The 22,512-nt window shown below is 42.8% G+C and overlaps 1 protein-coding gene across 1 annotated transcript in view; it reads left to right on the top strand.

Moving 5' to 3' along the window:
- The window catches only part of Ube3c (ubiquitin protein ligase E3C), a 96,955-nt gene that overhangs the window by 51,694 nt on the left and 22,749 nt on the right, over positions 1 to 22,512 (top strand). The window contains exons 16-20 of the mRNA XM_010642348.3: positions 55 to 142; positions 2,340 to 2,437; positions 3,696 to 3,828; positions 8,140 to 8,387; positions 21,523 to 21,735. Of these exons, the coding sequence (XP_010640650.1) occupies positions 55 to 142; positions 2,340 to 2,437; positions 3,696 to 3,828; positions 8,140 to 8,387; positions 21,523 to 21,735 (780 nt within the window). The remainder of the gene's footprint in view (positions 1 to 54; positions 143 to 2,339; positions 2,438 to 3,695; positions 3,829 to 8,139; positions 8,388 to 21,522; positions 21,736 to 22,512) is intronic.

The following is a 22,512-nucleotide window of genomic DNA, read 5'->3' as shown; positions in this document are numbered from 1 at the left end:
AGGCAGTCCTGTTCAGGCTTGGACAGCAGTGTTGAGTGTGGCATGTCCCCATAGGTCACCCAGCTGTATGTGCCAGCATCCAGACATGTGTGGAGGTTCCGAAGGATGGGGAGGATTGGCCCGCTGCAGTCTACTGTGGAGGGTGAGTACCCCTGCACTGCTGTGCTCCCTGCTTTCATGGGGTTACTGAGCCAAGGTGTGAATAGCAGTATTGGCTCTATAGGTTGTGGTTCTGTTTCTGGGTGAGTATGCACAGTCTTAAACCCACTACTAGAAACAACCCCACTGAGTAGGGTTTTTTTTTTTTTTTTTGGTACAGGGGATTGAACTTGGGTCCTTGTGCTTGCAAGGCAGGCCACCAAACCGCTGAGCTAAATCCTCGGCCACCCACTGAATAGTTTTGACAACACTGAAGAACCTTAGGCTCCTGGGACCAGCACCTCCCCACCCAGCTCCTGGCAGCCAGTAGTTGTTTCCTTGACCCTGTTATTTTACCTTTATGAAGGTATTTAGTGAAATCATCTGCAGGTTGTCTGTGAGTGGCTCTTTATTTAGTGCAAGGCCTGGGCTGCATGGGCCCGGGTGATCCCTTTTGTGGCCTATAAAACTTCACTGTGTATGTGCCATAGCTTGCTAATGGATTCCCCTGTGTAGGGACAGTGGTTTCATTCTTTAGTTGTGAACATACATTTTTTTTCCTTTTGGATAAATATCACGAAGTAAGAGTCTTGAGTTATGTAGCAAATGTGTACTTAACTTTACAAAAAACTGAAAACTTGGTCTGGGGATTTAGCTCAGTGGTGCTGATGCCTGCCTTGCAAGTGCAAGGACCTGAGTTCAATCCCCCCAGCACCAGGAAAACAAAACTGAAAACCTTTTTCTTAGAGTAACTGCCCCATGTGTTATTCTGACTAGCAGTGTGGGCCATCCATATGCTCCGTAGCCTAATTATATCAGCTACTTCAAAGGGTGTGTAGTTATGCTTTTGATCTGTATTTCCAAGCTGGTGATAATTGAATATTTTTCATGCCTTTGACTTACAGAGTTTTGAAAGTCTTTGATATATTCTGCATAAAAGTCCACTATCAAGCCGGGCATGGTCGCACACGCCTGTAATCCCAGCACTCGGGAGGCTGAGGCAGGAGGATCGCTGTGAGTTCGAGACCAGCCTGGGCTACATAGTGAGTTCCAGGGCAGTCTCAACTACATAGTGAGACACTGTCTCCCAAAAAAAAAGTTTGCTATCAGGTGATTTGCAAATATTTTGTCCTAGTTTATGGTTTGTCTTTTTTATTTTTTTTTTTATTTTTTTTTTTCTGGTACCAGGGATTGAACTCAGGACCTTAAACACTTGCCACAAATACATCCCCAGCTGTGTCTTTTTTTCTTTTTTAAGCACTGTCGGTTTTTAATCTTTATGGCTGTGTTTTGAGAATTTACTGAATTCTTACTAAGTTCTGTTATATCATCAAACATGCAGAAATAATTCTTGATTGATATTTTCATTGGCTGATTGTTAAAAATTAGTTGAATCTTATGTAGAATTTCAACTACCAAAATGAATTTGTTTTATAGTGATATACAGAGATTGAACTTGAAGAATTCCAAGCCCAGTGAGAGTTTCATAGAGTAATTATGAGGAGGAAAAAATATGATTGCAGTGGCAATCATATGTGAACTTGGGTTCCCTTAGATCCTGCTGCTGTTAGTGCCATTAAAAATAATGGAAAGATCTCCCTGGTACCTGCCTTGCAGTTAGTGAGCATTAAGTACATTTACCTTGTAATTGTTGAGTAAATTATGCAATACTACAACCAAATGCATTTTGTATAGCTTCTCCTTATATGTCGACTTTAACAGATTTTAGAGTTATCTAATAAACTGAAGAAAATCTTTAAGGTTTTGCCTCCTGGTTGAAGACAGTTTGGAAGGGACAAGCCTCAGCTGCCTATGCAATGCTCAGCTCTCTTGTGGGAACACATTTATTGAGGATTGGTTTCTCCTAGGCAAGGTTAGGCCGGGGCACATCCCACCTCAGCTCTGGCATTCTCAGACCTCACTTCATCAGGCTGTATTCAAAGGATTCGTGGGGCTTGACACAGAGGTCTCCATTGTGAAGCAAGGCTGTGTTAGTGAAGCCCTTGGCCCCACCCTGTGCTGCCTGGACAGTGCCTGTGAATGGAGTGACCTCAGAGATGCTAGTCTGGGCTGGGGTTGTGTGTGTGGAATGAGGGTAGGTAGGGGAATTAGTAGAATATTGGTGGTCTTTAGACTGACGTATCCGCCAGTAGAAGTGGAAAAGTAGAAATGAGCGAATAAGTCCTCTTCATATGTTACAGTGGGAATGGAGTCCCCACCGCTGTCAGTGTCTGAGGAGCGGCAACTTGCCATCCTGACAGAACTGCCTTTCGTGGTCCCCTTTGAGGAGCGTGTGAAGGTATGACTTCTCTTCTGACCCACTGCTCCACCTTGTGAGAGCTTGGCCTCTTAATATCGAGAAAAGTCTCTACATGCTGTCATTGATGCCGTCTGGGTAGGTTGTAAGTCCCACCCAGCCTTTGTGTAGAGACAGAAAGCATTTGGCCTGTCTGCACTGGCAGTGACTCATGGGGGTCTGAGGAGCCTACCTTTGCTGTGGTGAATTTGTGTTATTGTTAAAATGCAAAATTAGTAAAGGTATGTTTTTGTACATTCGTGTGAAAGTTAATATTTTGTAAAAATGAAATGAACAGATAAATCCTTGCCAGTTGATTTTAACTAATGTATGAAACTGTACATGTATCTGTTTCCAAATTTAATTTAAAATGCTTTATATTCTGTGGCTGTATTTAGAAAATGTCTGGAAGTTAACAGGTTCTATGCTCAGGTAATGACTTTAAGATGGTGTTTAGCCTGCAAGCTCTGTGGGGTGAACAAAAGACAGTGGCTTTGGATGCTGTTGATGTCTCTTCCTTGAAAACCACAAACACAGGCCTCACAGAACCTAATTCCTGAGCTCCCTCTGCTGGATTTTCAACATCTAAAAAATTACTTAACTTTCACTGTATAGTTATTCCCATTTGTACGCATGTGCTGCTTTACAGGGCAATTCATTCTTCCCTCCACCCCTATGCTTTTATGAAGATTTATAAATGAAATATACTACAGCACCGATTTCCAAAATTTATTATAATATGGGGAAAAGCAGCAGTATTAGAAATAAGTAGGGCTGGGGATTTAGCTCAGTGGCAGCGTACCTGCCTTGCAAATGCAAGGTCCTGAGTTGGATCCCTGACACTGGGTTCGGGGGTTGGAGGGGAAGACTTCAGTTAGTCCCAGTCTGTAACTCAGTGGCACCGCTCAAAGTCCTCTAAGTTTGAAATATGTAGCCAGATGTGGTTGTCTGTATTTGTGATCCCAACTACTTGGAAAGCTGAGGCCAGAGATCGTTGTAAGCTTGTGTCTGGCCTGGGCAACATAGTAGGATCATATCTCAGAACAGAACAAAAAAGGAAATGCTATTAATTCATATTATTTGGTATTATTCGTATTACTCATTTATTGATAAAATCAACATTTGCTATTTTGGCTGTTGAAATGTAAGAGTATGGAGATACAAAATGAAAACTTATTTAGCAGATTTTCCCCTTAATTGCGTGTATTATAACAAAGAATCTATTTTGATAACCTTCCTTGCAATTTCCTCTATTTATTAGATCTTTCAAAGGTTGATTTATGCAGATAAGCAAGAAGTTCAAGGAGATGGCCCATTTCTGGATGGAATTAATGTCACAATAAGAAGAAACTATATTTATGAAGATGCTTATGACAAACTGTCCCCAGAAAATGGTATTATATAATTCTCTGTTTATAAATGGCAAGACAAAGCTGGACAATCATTTTATTTATTTATTTATTTTTTAATTTTTTGGTACCAAGGATCAAACTCAAGACCTTGTGCTTATGAGGCAGGCAGCAGAACCACTGAGCTAAATCCCCTGCCCTGGACAATCATTTTAGAAAACTATTATTAAAGTTTGTGTCCATCATCATGTAGAACCGTAATGGTGAACCTTTTAGAGACAAGTGCCCAAAACCTGCTTATTTATTGTAGAGTGCCAACACTGCTGTTAAACCTTAATACTGAGATTTTGATACATATTAAAAATTTGTATATTAAAATCTTTCATCTTAAGAAATATAGCCGGGGATTTAGCTCAGTGGTTGGGTGGCCTGCCTTGTAAGCGCAAGGACCCGAGTTCAATCCCCGGTACCAAAAACCAAATAAATAAATAAAAATAAATAAATACGCATGGCATAGGTTTGCCACCACTGTTCTGGAATGCCTTTTTTTTTAACAGGGTCTCCTTATGTAGTTCAGGCTCGCCTTGAACTCAAACTCGTGGTCCCGCTGTGCCTCCTGAGTGCTGGGATCATAGGTGTACACTACAATTCCTGGTTCTGTAGAATAACTTTTTTAAAAAGTAAAATTAAAATAGAATGACTTTATAAAACTGACAGGAAGGGTTGATCAAATTTGGGAGCTGTACATTATCATGATATTCCTAAAATTTGCAATTATTGCACTAATTGCCTTTAATTTATTGGGTGTTTTAAAGGCTAGAAACTTCCCCCTCCTCCCATCATTCTCTGTCTCTAAACTTTAATGTGCTTCCTATTCATGTAAATACCAATTGTAAGTCACATGAAATATACTGAAATAAATGCTACTGCAATCAAGATTTCTTTATAAACAGTAAAAGAGAATTACACTGTAGCAATAATTTGGGTAGTACTTGAAGATCAGTGCTTTGTCTTATGTTACCATTTGATACTCTTAGAAAATGTCCTGTTATCAGCTTATGTAAAGTACCCCCCCACACACACACACACACACACACACACACGGTGATGGGTCTTTGTGCCTTTGCAAAATACATGTTCATGATATACAATGAGGGGAAACCTGTATCAGACCTTCAACTAATGGTAGGTTTTTAGATACAAAATAGCAGTTCCCTTTTCCTTTTTTCTGAGGGAAGCAGTTTCATTTTCTTCTAAGAAAACAACTTCCACTGTGTAGTACCAGTTATTACCCATCCTGAGGTGGAGGAAAGTTGACCAGAAGTGTTTCCCTGTTCCGTTCCAGGACGTTTTTGGGTATAATTTGCCTTTGTCCTTCATTCAGTGCCATGTCTCTTGGAAGCCCAGTGTTTTGCGAACTGAGGTCTGAACCAGATTGTGAGCTTGCCACCTTGGCAGATTCCTTGTGTCTTGAGTATTGTTTTCCAAATGTTAATGAAACGTGAGCCAAACCAGGCGGCCTGATTGCTTCCTGCCTGGCAGTCTAGCTGGGGACTATAGGTAAGCATGCCTTGGGGGGTGGGATCCGTGCACCTCCTACATGAATCCAGAGTTTCTCATGCAGCATTTCTGTATGTTCCATGTTTATCTTTCCCTCTCACAACCTGCAGAGAATCATTTACCCTTTGCTCAGTGTGTAGAGTGGGTTGCACAAGTTTTGTTGGCTTTGTGATTGAACCCCAGGGGAAAAAACACAATAGGTTAAAACCTTAAATGTGATGTGATGGGTGGTCTGTTTAGAGCAGAGCACAGTGTTTACTGTGAGAGGTTCCTGAGGAGTGAAATTCCCTGCCTGCATCTTGGAGCTGCATTTGGGTTAAGGAGTAATCAGGGTACCATGTTCCGCTGGAACATGCATGTGTGCTTCTTGTCCAAAATGAGTGCTTATTGGCAGTTTTAAATTAACTGTAAGTTTTTTCATGTATGTGGTTTTTTAAGACATTGCTACCCAACTATATAACAAGCTCTGAATTTCCTAATGAAGTTTTAAGCTTTGAAAATTACTCAGAAGCTTTCTAGTACATGCTGGAAATTGCATGAGGATTAAAGAATTTGGAAAATTCTGTGTAATATTTTTGCTATAATGGTTAAAGTTTTAATAAATACTATCTAATTTAGGCCTTATGAATAAGAGTTTTTAAATCGTGTGTTAAACTTGTTTGGCTTTTTGCTCAAGAAATTAAATATCTTGGAACATTTAATTTACTTAAGAGAAAAGGTTTGAGCTGCTTTGTTGGCTAATCATTTACATATAATCAATTAATGTGATTATCCCATATGTCATCCAGCCATTAGAGTTGGTCCCTGTGGACATTTGTTGTCTTACTGTGTTGTGGGAGGAAGCTCTATAGACTGGGGTGACTGTTACAAGAGCTGCCCAAGTGACACTCAGAGAAGTGGGTGGCTGCCCGTGAACCTGGGCAGGATGGGATCAGACTCAACTCAGGGGCACCAACTGCACTGTCCACTCCTCTGCCGTGCAGCAAAATTGCCTGTGTGTGACAGTGCCGTGGAGAGCGCAAAGCAGTCGTCACCTCCTGGGAGTGTTGTGGGAGCTGCAGGGCCACTGCAGTGCAGCTCTTCTGAGCTGTGCCCTGCCAGGCCCTCCACCTGGGATGTGGCACACAGCCTCTGCCCTGGCCCATGGTTGGCTCCACTCTTGTGCATGCATTGGTTGGTTAGTTTTGTTTCATTTGAAAAAGAAATGGAATAAGTAAAATCATGTTAATATGTTTTTCTGTTTTCTTTCTTTAAAATTTTGCTAACAGTTAAAATTTTCTTTTGTCCTGGAAACAGGTAGTGTCAGTAACCTCCAACGCTAGATTTGATGCTGAAAGCACTTTGGCACTCTTGCATCTTACTGTGTAAGAAGTAAACTTTAGGAAATTGTGGAATCTCATTTCCAGCCATGCATGAAGGTCTCCCACCTAGAACCACATTTGAATATTTTCACTTTACAGTTTTTACAAAACCTACTCCTGCTAACCACTGGCAGTCAGTTTGTAAAATTTTCTATTTGACAAGAAAATACTTTCTTAAAATTGGGTATTAAGCTGGGTGTGGTGATACACATCTATAATCCCAGCACATTGAGAGCCTGGTGGGCCACTTAGTGACTTAGTTGAGACCCTCTGTCAAAATAAAAATTTATAAGGGGTAGGGAGATAGCACAATACAAAGGCTGTACTTTCAATCCCCGGTATTTCAGAGGTTAGAATGTATATAAATGTAGGAAATAACAGGTTATGGTGGCACATGCCTGTACTCCCAGCACTCAGGAGGCAGAGGCAGGAGGATCACCTGAAATTTGAGACCATCCTGGGCTGCATAGTGAATTCAAGGCCAGCCTGAGCTGCATAGTGGGACTCTTTTTCTCAAGAAAAATTTTTTTAAAAGGTAAAGGTAGGAAATATTTAAATATATTTGTGTGTTGCATCTGTAATTAGGTGATTAGATTTCTTTTGGCATTTTATCCAGAACTTAGATTGAATGTATTTTATGATCATATTAACCAAAATAGATGCAGATAGTATGCTTATAGAAAATAATTATCAGGGAAAACCATGTCCTTCACATAGGAATAGTAGGTAAGATTGTAGAGGATGGGCCGGAGAATTAGCTCAGTGGCACCTTGCCTGCATTGCCAGTACAAGATCTTGAGTTTGATCTCTGGTACCTGGAAAAGAAAAAAGAAGGGCCGGAGATTTAGCCCAGTGGTAGCTGTTATTATCTCTGGGTGAGGTGGGGATGAGCTATAGGCACAAGTGTGGATTTTATTGCAGATCCCGGGGAGGTGTGGGTGTTAACACAGAGGTCAGTCAAAAGTCGCAGATCTGCTCTGCTGTCCCTGGAGGTGGTCTGAGAAGGAACTGGACATGGTAGACAGCAGAGCTGATGATCCTGAATGGTGGCTGCACTCAGGGCTCTGTAGCACCAGTGTTAGGTCTCTCTCAGTTTTCTGAGGGATGATGATCCACTCTGGTGCCATCCTTTTTCCTTAATCCTACTCTCCTCCTTTGAGATGTTGTGGGCTGTCATCTCCTTAAGGCATGGTGGATGATTTCATTTTCTCCTAAACACCTGCTTTCCTCCCACCTCCATTCTTGATGTCAGTGGAAGGGGACTGCTTTCTCTCTGTGCACCACACGCTCTGGGGGAAATCATTGCCTTTTAATATTACTTACTGCCTTGTTGAGCCTTCTGTGAAAATGTCCCTAGCAGTTTCAGTGGCCTTCCCTAAGATCTGTGTGACACTTCTTTTAACGTCTTCCCTCTCTTGTCTCCCTTTCTGAATAGAGCCTGATTTAAAAAAGCGGATCCGTGTGCACTTGCTCAATGCCCATGGCCTGGATGAAGCTGGCATCGATGGTGGTGGTATTTTCAGAGAGTTTTTAAATGAACTCCTGAAATCAGGATTTAACCCCAACCAGGGGTTCTTTAAAACTACTAATGAAGGGCTTCTGTACCCCAGCCCCGCTGCTCAGATGCTTGTGGGAGACTCTTTCGCAAGACATTACTACTTCCTGGGCAGAATGCTGGGAAAGGTAATGTAATCTCTGTGTAAAAATAGGTCTCAAAATGCTGTCCTGTGTTTCTGTGTATATGCATAATTACTAGCCTAACTTTGATGACTCTAAGTATTTATTCACATGACAACTACATTTCCTCCTTATATATTATGTGCGTACTAATTGCATACGTAAAAGTGATTGGTGTATTTATAAAGCATTACTAAAGTCACCTACAACTTAGAGGGCCAGGATGTAGCTCAGTGGCACCACACCTGCCTGGGAAATGCAAGCTCATGAGATCAATCCCCCCTACCAGAGGAGGGGGCAAAAGATGGAGCCTTAGAAGTCATCTAAAGCTTAGAGATCATACTGTTAAGTATTTTAAAACCACTCACACTTTCTTGATAATGGTGAAAGGGAATGATTTAGTGTGGTGGTGGTGGTGGTGGTTGTTATTGTTGGTTTTTGTTTGTTTGTTTTTTGGTACTGGGGATTGAACTTGGGACCTTGTGCTTGCAGGGCAGGTGGCAGCACCACTGAGCTAAATCCCTAGACCCTCGTATGTCTTTACTTTTTTTTTTTTTTACATTAACGTCCCTCTGCTTTCCAGTCACATTGACATGTGCTTAAACTGGCAGTCATAACATGCAAAGGCACAGAAGATTGTATCGTGACTGTTGTGGAGTCCTTCCACTTTCTTTCTTTCTTTCTTTCTTTCTTTTCCTCATTGAGTTTATTGGTACATTTTAGGTATACAGTACAGTTACATTCATTACTGGGATCTTGTACCTTTGCATGACAGGTCTTGGTTCTCATTTTTTCCCCTTGTCCCTCCCCTCCCTTCACCCCCCCTCCCCTCCCCATTTACATTTTATTTCCATTTTTTCATTTTCTCCTATATTTTTCCTTTCCCTTCTTACCTTTCCCCTACCCTTCCCACTTTCCCTACACCTTTAGCCCTTTTATTCCTGTTTCACATTGTTGATTATCTCATTAGGATCTTATGTACTATTAGAGTTTATTCACACCAGAGAAACTATTCGGTATTTACACATGTGTAACTTATTTATTTTACCTAGTATGTTTTTTTAAGTTAAGTAATTTTAAAGTACTGTGAGATGGAAGACCATGTCCAATGTGATTTAAGTATGTTCTATATGTTTTGCGAAAATCCTATAAAAACTTGTACATTTGAGGATGATAATCTGGTGATGCTCTAGGAGCCAGGACGGTCCATCTGTCAGCCATCTGCTTAGACTGGCTTGGCCTTCATTGTAAATGAAAGGGGAATAATTAATTATGTAATGAGCAGAGATTTCAGGTTCTGTTCAGTGTTCCCCTGATTCAAGTTTTGAAAAGAGACAAGGGTGCCTGGGGCCTGTCCTAGACTGGAGCGTGCCTTAGGATTGAGGTCACAGCTGCTCCTCCACAGTCACTTTTAGCCCAAAAAAAATGTTACTTTCATTGGTTACTAACAGACAAGATTTTATATCTGGAGTATATTTGTTTTATTTTATTTCTTTACATTTTAAGTAAATGTTGACGATTGCTAATTTCAGAACATTATAGCTGAACAGTTATTCCAATGAAATCTGGAGCTGAAACTTAGCCCAAAACTGTCAAAGCTGAGGAGAGAATCACCCATTGTTCTCATGGGTCTGGTGGCATTTGTATGTGAGAGACTTGGTGCATGGGGCAGGTCTCACAGGTGTCCAGTGATCAGGCTCCTAGCTCCCAGGCCTCACTAGGATGATGGAGAATCCATACTCCATGCACTGCCTCTGAGTCAGAACCCAGTTAGAACTGAGGACAGAGCATGCAAATTCATTGCAGCAGGGCCCAGAGGGCTCATCTATCTCGGGGAGGAAGCATCTGTTTTTTTCTTCCTTTGCCACTGTCTACTTAGCACCAAGCATTGGCTGCCAGGGAGCCTGGGCCACTTTATTGAATTTCTTTCTCTTTGTTGCCTTATGGATTTTCATCTGGAGTGTGCTTCTTGCAGGGCAGCAGAATGAACTGACTCCAACCGGTTCTCAAAAGTGTCACTGCATGATGTGCAGAGCATACCTACCTATAAGGTTGTTATTCAATAGAATTAGTCTCATGGAACTCATGGGTCTTTAGTTCTGTTATGGGTGTTGTTCTGTAGGTAGGTAAAAGCCTACCTGATGAATTCCTTAGGGCACATATATGGCAGGTACCTAATATTTAAGGTCCCCTCTCCAGCACATTTTTAGGAACAGACTGGATTATGTGGCAAGGACTATAATCAGTGCTTGTGGCTTCCACAAGTCCATGATGGCTGGAGGTAACTTGAGATCAGTGTCTAGCACACCACAGCTCTGGGCAAGGCCTGCTCACATGCATGTTTTCCTATTTGCGCTACAGGGCAGAGCTGAGCAGAGCTAATGTATTTATTCTCTGATCCTTTGCAGGAGATGTCTGCCAACTGTAGAAGCAGCAGCAGCTATACATGAGGCCTTGTACTCTGTGATGAAAAGTTTGAACATCATGCTGTGGGTAGCAAGGAGTTAGGGCTGTGAGCACATGATGGTGGTGAGACTCCTATGTTTTTAGTGAGAGAGGGGCATGGGTGTGAAAAGACAAGGTCCAAGTGAAAGAGTTTGGAATCTGGCTCAGTGACAAAGGTCTCAGCTAAGTGAGGCTGAGTTAGCTATGCTGTGCTTGGTGGAGGAAGGGTCATGTTGGGAGGACTGTGCAGCAGCCACTGGACTCACAAACAGGCTTCCTGAGATGTGTGCCACACACTCTGTAGCTCGCCTGTCTGAAGTGCAGGTCTGTGGCTTCCATCTTAGAACACTACATCACCCTCCCCAGCCCAGGCCAACACCTTGCCCTGCCTCTTCTGGCCAGGTATAGTAAGTACTCAGAGTCAGCAACATGTCACCTCTGGGCACAAATTCCATGTGCTCAGCGTCACGTTTTCAGGGTTCCTCTGCTGCAGTGTTTCTCAGTACGCGGTCTCCTGTTACTCCTTGTTGGTTGTCTGTGGATGTTGGTAGCACTTGGGTTATCCTCATGATGTTTTCATTGCAATGCTGTGAAAAATGTGCTTGTCTGGGCTGAAAAGGACAAGACCAAACTGGTCTGGAAAGGAGAAAGGGAATGGATGGCCTCTGCAGATTTGGCTCCCCAGCAAGGACAGTGAGGGACCTGCACAAACAGCTACTATTTGGTTTACCAGTTTTGGATAGGTTCAGTCTTGGCCTTTGACTGCAGTGTCGGTTAGGGAAAGGGTGTGTAGAAAACAGAAAGGTAGTCAGGGAGATTAGAGACTGGTCTTGAAATTGGGGTCTGTGTACAGAGAGGTTGAGGGCACTGCAGGGGAAGAGTTGGGAGGCATTCTGAAAGTGCTGATCAGGGAGAAAAGACTGGTACCTCTCCATTCTGTTTTTCCAGTCATCCATCGATGGACACTTGGATTGTCTTCCTTTTTTTTTCTTTTGAGCATATCACCAGAAATGAGGTCCTGGAACCCCACAGTAACTGTGTGTCCAGTGGTATCTGTATGCTGCTGTAATTCTACATCCTGGCTCATTGTCTCTTTTCCTCGGAGCCCCTGGTGGGGTAAGTGGTGCCTCACTTGGTTCAGATTCCAGATTTTGCTACTCTGACTTGAAGCATTCTTGGACAGTAACACCTTCCACTGGACCCTACACATCCACAGCAACAAAGGGTATCTATCCGCAGGCACCTCGCTGAAATGACTGATTTCAGCCATGAATTTGACAACAGATTTTTTATCATAGATTTAAACAGGTCATTTTCTCACATGAAGACACAACATGCATTAGCCCATTTCTCTTACTGTAATAGTGTCTGGGGCAGGTTACTTTAGGAAGAAAGGTTCCTGGAACTCACTGTTTCGCAAGTTCTGAGCATAGTGCCCACATTGGGTGGCTGTGGAATGGTCCTCGTGATAGGTGGTATCACAGTTGTCAGGAGCACATATGAGGTAAGCGGTTGTGTAGTAAACCAGGAAGCCAGAGACCGAGAACAGGGATGGCACAGGGTCCCAGGAAAACTGTGTTAATCTCCCTGGTGCATTCCAGGGAGACCTTGGGGACACCCCACATCCAGACCATGTTGGACCCTCTTCTAGTTGGAGCAGTGGTGGCTTTGATGTCAGTTGCCAGTGAAATGGCCTTGCTTTCCTTAGTTACCTCAACCCTGGGGGAGGAGAATTAGGGGTGTAGCTTAGTGCAAAGGTCCTGGGCTTTTCTCTTTTTTTATTATGAGACAGGGTCTCACCAACTTGCTCAGTCTGGGCTTAAACTTATGATCCTCCTGCCTCAGCCTCCCAAAATGCTGGGATTATAGGGTGTGCAGATATCATCAAAAAGACTTTTCTGTCACAGGTGTGTTAGATATTTCAAAAAAACCTTTTTGGTGATGTGGGGGATGGATCCCGGGATCTTGCACATTTCTTAGTGAAACTCTGGAGGATATAACTTTCATAACTCATTTAATAAAAATCTTTAAAATGGGGCCAGGTATTTAGCTCAGTGCTTCCGCTGCCTGCCTTACAAGTGCAAGGTCCCCTCGGTACCAAAAAATAAAAACTAAAAACAAAAACAAAACAATCTTTAAAATGATGTATTGTAGTTCTTTCAAAAAGATGAGCCTAAGAGCCTTCTAAATTGATAAAAGGAACAAAAATAAAAATGAGCCTAGGGCTGGTGATTTATCTCAGTGATTCTGCTCTTGCCTCACAAGCACGCAAGGACCCAAGTTTGATCCCCAGTACCCCCCAAAAAAAACAATAAAATATGAGCCTTTATTTTGCCAGACTCACCTGTGATATTCTGTAAATCCAGTGGTTCTCACCAAATACATGAGGAACTCAGAAAACTGCCTAAAAAATCACTTTAATAATTCACTTTAAAATGGGCAAATGATTTCAACAGACATTTACCAAAGGAGAAATCCAAATAGCCAACAAGTACATGCAAAAAACACTCAATATCATTAGCCATCAGGCAAATGCAAATCAAAATCACATTGAAATACCATCTTACCCCATTTAAAGTGGCTATTATCAAGGCCAGAAATGGAGGCACACACCTGTAATCCCAGCTATTCAGGAGGCTAAGGCAGGAGGATCTCAAGTTTGAGCCCAGTTTGGGAAATTTTGCAACTTTGTCTCATCAAATAAATTAAAAATTCTGGAAAGGTGGCTCATTGCAAAGCCCTGCTAGTTTCATTGCCTAATTTCACAAACAAAAAACAGAAAGACAAATAGTGGTGAAAATATGGAAAGAGGATACTCTTAATACTTTGTTAGTAGGAATGTAAGTATAGCCATTGTGAAGTGTAGAAGTTCCTCAGAAAACAACAGATAATCCAAAGTAGGCACTTTATTGGTTAAATGTCTAATGCACTCGAATATATTTTATCTGCTTTAATAATAAAATATGTTGTTTTAAAAGAAAACTACAAATAGATCTCCTGTATGCCCCAGTAGTCTCACTTTTCGGGGATTTATATATATGCAAAGGAAATTACACATTCTTAAGCTGTAAAGAAGAGTGAAATTGAAGCCAGGTCTGTAGTGTATGCCTACAGTCCTAGCAGTTGGGAGATGAGGTAGAAGGATCACCCGGAGTTCAAGGCCAGCCTGAGTTACTTGAGACCCTGTTTCAAAAAAAACAGAAAGAAGAGTGCAATCCTGTCATTTGCATCAGAATGGACTTTTTTTTTTTTTTTTTTTTTTTTTTTTTTTTTTTTTTTTTTTTTTTTTTTTTGTACCTGGGGATCAAACTCGGATCCTTGCACTTGCAAGGTAGGCCAGAACGGACATTTTTTAAATGTAGTTATACAGACACTGAAAGACAAGTATTGCACTCTGTCATCTGCAAGTTTAAGAAAACAAAGAAGAGGGCTTACATGTGGACATGGAATTCCTAGAAGGTGTGCAGGGGTGGAGTGTGGACTCAGGGATTTGTTCAGCATAAGCTGTACATGTGTTAATTGATCACACTGAGCCCCATTCAAATGGCATGTCAGTACATGCTAATCAAAATTTTTATGTATTATTTTTGGCCGGTTAGTCTGTTTATGATAACCAGATAAAGATTTATAAAATAAATAAATGAATTTAAATATTAAATCTTACTTTAAAAACTACTATTTGAAAATGGTTAATTTTGCTGCACACATTTAAGATACTCTTTACATAGCTTTCAGCATGGAAATTCCTATGGGAGTGACAGTTTCTAAAACACATGTGATTATCATCTGATTATAAATGGTTAACTTTGTACCAACATGCTAAAAAATTGTCTGGGTCTAAGTAAATATAATAGTAGAGCACTAATAATGTGGTACCTGAACATTAAATCTTGAAGAGAAGAAAATTGTATATTGATTGATTCTAGTATTTATTGGGTCGTAATGTATTTAAATTTTCCTTAATGCATATGTTAGTGATTGTTACTGTGACAAAGTGCAGAGAGGTCTAGGAATGCTCCCGCCTGGGAAGAGTCACCTCATGTCGCTGGTCACTTTTCAGTTGAGAGTTCCATTAGCAGATGGCTCTTGCTGCTGCTGTGGGTCGAGATCGTACTTTATCGCCTGTAAATCAGGCTCCAGACGGGGAATAAATAAACAGCTCAAGGATGTGGTAATGTCATGGCGAACACTTTTTACAGAGAGAAGCACCTAGGTCCATTTAAGCCAATTAAGTTCAGAATATTTATTGGAACAAATCCTTTATCATATTTGAATTCTATTTGAAAATGGCTCTCCTTTTCTTGCTGCAGAATATTGATTTAATTGGAAAAGAATGTCTATAAATCATTATTTAATAATGTCAGTCTTATAGTTGAAATTTTTGTCAGATTGTGTAACTTCGTTCAACATGGTTCATAATTGTGTATTTCAGTAGAATTCAGTATACACTTAGTGTATCATAGAATGTGGTATTGATGGGTGGCAGGTTTGGTTGGGTTTGTTTATGGTACTGGGGATTGACCCCCTGGGTCTTTGCACTGAGCTACATCCCTAGCCATCTGCATTTTTTATTTAAGACAGGGCCTCACCAAATAGCTAAATTGCTGTGGCTCAGCATGGCCTCCTTAGTACTGGGATTACAGACATGCACTGCCATGCCCAAGGTTAGCAGTTGATCTTGACACTTTGAAAAGTTGGGAGAATGTGTTCTTATGTATCATTGGCTTCCCTTTATGAAATGCTCACTGGGTTTGCCAAATCTTTGAAGGTGGAAGTTGAGGTGAGTACCAGTAATCCAAGTTACCTGGGACTTCGGCAGCCTCCAACTTTTCTTAGATGCTTTTCTCTGGGCCTAAGCTGAGCTCATCAGCTGTGTAGGGAGCTCCCTTGGCCCTGCTCCTTCCAGCTGCTCAACCTCTCTGGTAATGTTCACCAAGCACAGCCTTCCATGAAATGGGAAGAATTCTGCTTGGGCAACCACAGTCTTCACAGGCAACTTCCTCTGTATCCCCAGCAAAGATCATAATTTATAAGCAATTGCTTTCTTTGAATATATCCCTTCTGAGTGTTTTGCGTGCTTTATTTATGTTGCTGAGGGTGGAACCCAGGTCCTCATGCATGCCAGGCACGAGGTACTTCTGAGCTACACTTCCAGCCATTCAGTATAAAGGTCCTAGGTTCAATCCCCAGTATCTCCAAAGGAAGAAAATACATTGTGTGATGTGCTTAGGAACTATGTCCTGAACACACTGGCTGAGACAGGCCTCGTGCCAAGTGGGAAGAATGCAAGCGCAGGCAGAGCTGGCTGGTGGTTTTAGAAGTAGGGTCATGATGCTGTGTTTGGAGAGGACATGGACTCCCAGTCTGACCCAGCTGCTCTCCCAGAGTGTGCCTGTGTAAGTGTTAGCTAAGTTGGGCAGAACCCATGTGGCCACAGAAGGGAGGGGCAAGCTGGGAGCTGGTTCCAGAGGCCCACTTTAGACCTGGGCCCTTAGGGAGTCAGTCTCCAAGAACAGGGAGGCTCCAGCCCAGTGAACCCCAGAGGCTCTGCTGGATACAAGAAACCTGTGGCAGAAGAGTGCCTCCTGTATAAGTCCACTGATGTGGAGCATCAGGAATGTGAAGGCCCACTGGATCAGGAAGTCATGACTGCTAGCCTGGGGGACAGGAGGGGTGAAGGGTGCCAGCTAGACCAAGTGATGGAAATGTTTCAAAACTGCTGTTGCCACTGGCTACACAAGTCTGTTATGATCCACTGAGCTGTTGGCTGTAAGTGGTTGAATGATCAGGTGTGTGGGTTCCTTCACAAGAAAGCTGTAGAAGAAAATGAAACTCACCATTGTGACAGAGTTGGTATCCCAGGAGCAATGGGGAAGGATGAATCACAGCTTATGGGTACCTTTGTTGTAAGGCTGGAAAGAGCTATGGCCATGTGTCATTCAGCCCCTGCTAGTCACTGTGTCTTAGCAGTGTGACCAGTGTTCTTAGGTCCTACCTGAGGTAATTTGACAGATTCCCAGAGTTTAACGTGTCCTCCCCTGTAGCCAAAAGAAGTTTGGACGTGGAAAGTCTTTCATTGCTGGGAGTGGGTCTGGGGATGCACAGCCTGTGACTTCCTCCCATGCCTGCCCCTTGTGGGCAGCGAAGGGCCTTGGTCATGGACACTCTTTGCTCATGAAGATGGAAGTTTTTTAATGCTCTAGAAGCATTTGATGGAAGGAGCTTTGGAGGCCAGGGAGTGAAAGAGCAGAGTGGAGGGGCTGCTTCAGGCCACCTGGTTCTGGGCTCCCAGTGACAAAAGGAAGCACAAGACAGCCTGCATCCTACTCCCCCCAGCATTCCCTGTGGGCTTCTGAGGTAAAAGAGCTGCTACCTTTTATCCACCACTGTGAGCTATAACCACAACTGTTGGAGGACGGAACTAGTGACGCTCAGATGTGTGTCGTTGGATACTGTGTGAACAGAAATTTAAAATTGTTACCTTGTGAAGGCTGGGAATTTATCTCAGTGGTTCTGCCTGCCAGCCTTGCAATCTGAAGGTCCCAAATTTGATCCCCAGTATCCCCCAAAAAAACTTACCTTGTGGAAAGATCTCTGAATAGGACTTGTGGTAAATCTTGGCAGTATAAGTAATCCTTCATAATCTGAAAGGTCCAAATAAAGGATGAATGGTGTTTGCAAAGTCTCAGATGCAGTCTCAATGTGAACAGGGTCTCTGGCGTGCATCTGGCCTTCCTTAGTGTTTGTCATTGAACAGGCAGCCTTGGACCTGCTAGGACCCCACATTACAGACCTCTCTGTGTCCTGCTAAGTGCCATGCCAGACACCAAGGCTGCAGAACCTCTGGGCTAGTCCAGGGTCCATACTTTCAATCCCACTTAGTAATTTTGGAGCTCAAGCGTGAAACATCATGTTAATCGTGTTACTCTTACCTTACATTTCTTTTTTTTTGTTTTTTAAGCTATGTGGTTAGCATGATTTGAAATAATTGAAGTTATTATCTGCTTGCTCATTTAGGATGGCTTTGAAGCAAGACATCATCTCATATAGTTTTTAGATTAAGTTATAAATGTTCACTTTGGAACTACCTGAAGATTGATAGAGATGCATTTGAAAAGCATTATTTTTTTATTGATTCTTAATGTAGTAAATTACTGAAGTTATTTGGCAGCAAACAGAAGTGGCCTGTGATGTGGCTCACATTTATTCTCCTGATAGAGCCACAATTTGCATTAATTGCGTTGCGACTGCACTCACTTATATTAAAAGGCTTCTACTATAATTAATCCTTTTTATTTCAAATCATTTTGGCACAATTTCTAGCTATAAACACTCATAAAGGACAGACAGTTGAAAAATATGTTACAGGTTCTTTCCAAATACCTATTGCTAATTTTTCATGACAGGTAGTTATTGATACGCTTCTAGGGACAAGTGTGGTACAACTGGCTGAAAAATGCTAAGTGGATTATTCTGCATAAAAAATAGGCAGTTTTTGAAGTTGTATAATTAACCTGTGTTTAGAAAATACCTTGATTTATGCTTACATTTGTATCTCAGTTGCATACATTATGGAAATTTAATTTATAATCCATTTAGCTGATGCAATCATAGTTTTTAGTGCTATCATTTATTAGTGCTTGTATATTAAATGCTCTAAAAGTTTAAACCTGCCTTATATAAAAAATTATACCTATGCATTTACATTTTATGAGTCACAGTGGGATTTCTGTTTGAGATTCAGGTAGCTCTGATACATTTATCAGATCTCAGTTGTTTATTGTTACTAATGCACAAATGGCAAACAATGACCTTAGGTATCGAGCGTTAGATGATTTATGTGTCTGGTTTATTTTAAAGCCCTACTGTACAGATGAGGGCTGTTCCTCAGCCCCTGGCGTGCATCACAGAGTTTTATGCAGAATGTGCTCCTTGGTTCTGAACTCATCGTTCATTTAGAAGTAATAGTGTTGATAAGTACCCTGGGTTAATAGTGCTCACCATTCTTAACTTTAAGCAAACCATGACTTTCTGGAGCAACTCCTTCTTTGCATTTATCAGTGGATGGTGGGGTGCTGTTTGCCATTTTTTCCTTATTCTCTCTTTAGGAATGCCTTTTTGCTGTCTTTTCAAAGCTAATTGGAATTCTTAGTCTTCAGATCAGAACTAAAGCACAGGAGGTAAGGGCACCTTGCTTTGGCCTGGTCAAGAGAAGCACTTTTCTTTTTTGTTGTTGTGTTGTTTTGCTTTATTTTTTGCTACCAGGGATTGAACTCAGGTCTTTTGTTCTTGTAAGGCAAGTGGTGGAACCACTGAGCCAAATCCCCGGCCCAGGAGAAGCACTTTTCATACTGTCTGTCTATGGTTTTGGTTTCCTAGAGTAGCTCCAGTGACCCGGGGGAAATGTTCACAACTGTTTTCTAGTTTCCTTGGGTCCTATCAGGGAGTGTTTGAAAATGTGGGTCTTGGTGTATTTGACACGCCCTGGTGCAGGTGTCCAGGGCTGGTTACCCAGCCCCGGGAGCAGAGGCTCTCGGGTGGGTAAGTTCACAACACCCTGTCTGAGCATGTATGGCGCGGTCTGGTTGGAAGGGCAGTCACGCCACTGCTGAGATTTGGTTTGGTCATTGTGGAGTCACTTGCCCAGAAGCACTGGGTCCTCCAAACCTCAGGTGCAAGGGTCTGTGTGCAGCATTGGCCTCTGTCCTTTCTGATGTCCCTCAGGCTCAGACAAGGATCGCAGGGCTCCACTTTACTGTGCTGGAGAGGGCCTCTGCTGTGAAAGTGAAGCTCAAGTTCTCCACTTGGCCAGTAGGGTGGGTGAGGGAGCATTGCCTGGCTTCACTTCGAAGTCCTCACAAGTTAAACTGCATCTGAACCAGAATGACTCCTGCTGGCTTCTATTGGACCCAGACATGCCATCATAGATAGGACATTGTCCACACGGGTCAGATGGAAATGAAATTATCTGTGTTCTGGCTCTGCTGTGCATGGCGCCTGTTGTCATGGCTTCCAGATAAGAAAGGGATGAGTTCCATTCTGGAAGAATGTTCATAAGTCCTACAAAGTGAGTCTTATGCAACTTTGACACAGATATACCATGTAAAGCATAAAAAAGCCAAACACAAAAATATAGTACCTCTCCGACTGTACTGTACACTAAGCACACAATAGCTGTGTTAGTGTCCGGCAGACATGTGAGCTACTTTCATGATTTATTTGCATCTACAAATGTTCTTAATGTGAGGTCACTTCATATCTGAAAGTTGGCAATTCAGTGTTTGTTAAGTCTGAGACTTAACTGTACTAAGAATTTTGAAAATTTCACTGATAATTTGTTGTATTTTGTGACCTTGTGCCATTAGCATAGGTATCCTGACACGTAACCCCTGTATTCTGTTGCAGACTGCACACAATTTTACTTCCTGCTTTCATTTGCGGAAGGACTCTAAGGTTTCTGTAGACCACTCACCAACACTTGATTGAATCTGTTCACTGTCTGGAAGCACAGCTCAGGCAACAGTGGGTACCATGGCTCTACCCAGAGTGGCCAACAGTGCCAGCAGTTGGGAGTGTGTGGACAGTGGGAACCTTCATGGGCAGCGCCTTGTGCCCAGAACTTCTGCTGTCCCTGTTCTGCCTGGTGTATAATCATCAGAGCTAGAAAGTAGAAGTGGCTGGAATGTTTGTCACTAAGTAGCCTGTTTTGTTTTGTTTTTGAGATGGTCTCACTATTCAGTCTGGCCTTGAACTCACTGTGTAGCTCAGGCTAGCCTCAAATTCACAGCAATCCTTCTGCTTCAGCCTCCCAAATGCTGGGATTATAGGTGTGCACCACCACACCCAGTGAGGCAGCCTTATTTGGAAGGCCTGTGTGACCATCAAGTCCAGATTATGTTGGGTTAGAAGGGATCCCACAGTTCAGCAGACAGAGTCACTTTAAGAGAAAAGAGAGGGTTCAGTCCTCAGCACCCAGAGAGAGGGTAGGAGGCAGCTGGCTAAAGAGACAGCAGATACACAGGGAAGACAGCCACATAAAGAGACAGGAAGTGGAGTAATATGGCTCCAGCCAGGGAATACCAGGATCTGTGCTCTGGAGAGTGGATGCCTTTCTGACACCTAGGTCTCAGCCTCACGTCACAGAACTTGAAATAGCACCTTGGTGTTGCTTTGAGTCTCCCTATTTGTGTCAGTTTTGTGAAGGAGCCACAGGAACCTAAGACACCTACAAAGCCACCTTTCTGACACATTTGCTGACCTCTGCTGTAGCATGAAGGGTGTGATGTGGCCTCTAAACTCCTCCTATGACAGCCTGCTTCTGTCCTGTCTGCCATGCCATAGATTAACTGTCCTCCAGATGGAGTGTCCACTGTCAAAACCCTGTCAAGGGTTCTCCTTGAACATAGGGTCTTTTTGTTTGCAAGAAACATGAAGAAAGTGTGTATAGCTGGGTGTGGTGGTGCGTTCCTGTCATCACAGCACGCTGGGGGCAGCGGTTGAAGCAGAAGAATCATAAGTTAAAGCCCAGCCTGGGTGACTTAGCAGGACCCTCCCTAAATAAAAAATGTTCTCAAGGTGCTGGAGATGTACTCAGTGTGAAGGCCCTGGATTTGGCTCCCAGAACTGTGAGCATGAAATCAAAACCCCGCAAATAATGCTGCGTGCTAACTGCCGTCCTATGCTGTCTCGTCCAAAGGCTCTCTATGAAAACATGCTGGTGGAGCTGCCCTTCGCTGGCTTCTTCCTGTCTAAGCTGTTGGGGACCACTGCAGACGTGGACATCCACCACCTGGCCTCCCTGGACCCTGAGGTCTACCGGAACCTGCTATTCCTCAAGAGCTACGAGGGGGACGTGGAGGAGCTAGGGCTCAACTTTACTGTGGTGAACAATGACCTGGGGGAGGCCCAGGTGAGCCAGCATTCCTGCCCTGACCAGCACACCTACACTACTCGGTGACTCACCCGCCAGTGGCACAAATGGCAGAGTCTCCTGTGTGTGATTGTCCATTTGTGTTACTGTGGTGGGGGGCACATTTTAGTTGACAAGGTTCCTTCAGTGAGGAGTTGGCAGTGGTGCTAGCCCAGCCCCCAGCAGGAGAACCTGCTCTGCTTGAGCCCTTCCTACTGTGGTATGAGATCTCGGGCACAAGAAGGCTGGGGTCTCATCTGGCCGGGTGGCCCCTGATTACTCTTCATTTGCTCACCTCCTTGCTTAACACTGGGGACCAGGCAGCTCCTTGGCCCTAACTCACTTGCCATCCAGCCTCCTTTTTTCTTTTTTTTTTTTTGGTTCCTGGAATGTAAGCCATGGCCCAGAGCATGCTGAGAAGCTCTGACTGCTGACCTATGTCCCATTGGTTTTCTTCCCAATTGTATCAGTGTGGCATTTGTGTACTGCACACTTTGGTGGCTTTGGTGTGTTCACAGCAGTGTAGTCACCACAATGCCAACTTTAGAACTTTTTTTTTTCTTCTGTTTTAGTTTTATGGTGCTGGGAGTTAAACCCAACACCTTCATGCTAAGCTACATCCTCAGCCCCTTTTATTATTATTACTGTTGTGTTGTTATTATTGTTATTGTTATTGTTGCTTTTCACTGTTAAGGATTAAATTCAGTGCGTCATGCATGCTAGGCAAGTGCTCTACCAGTGAGCTACATTCCCAGCCCCCAAATTTAACTTTGAGGG

The sequence above is a fragment of the Fukomys damarensis genome, unplaced genomic scaffold, assembly GCF_012274545.1.
Source record: "Fukomys damarensis isolate Sample0158 unplaced genomic scaffold, DMR_v1.0_HiC HiC_scaffold_16, whole genome shotgun sequence".
NCBI classification, from domain to species: Eukaryota; Metazoa; Chordata; class Mammalia; order Rodentia; family Bathyergidae; genus Fukomys; species Fukomys damarensis.
The sequence above is the reverse complement of the archived record's forward strand: the minus strand, read 5'-3'. Positions and strand labels throughout refer to the sequence as shown.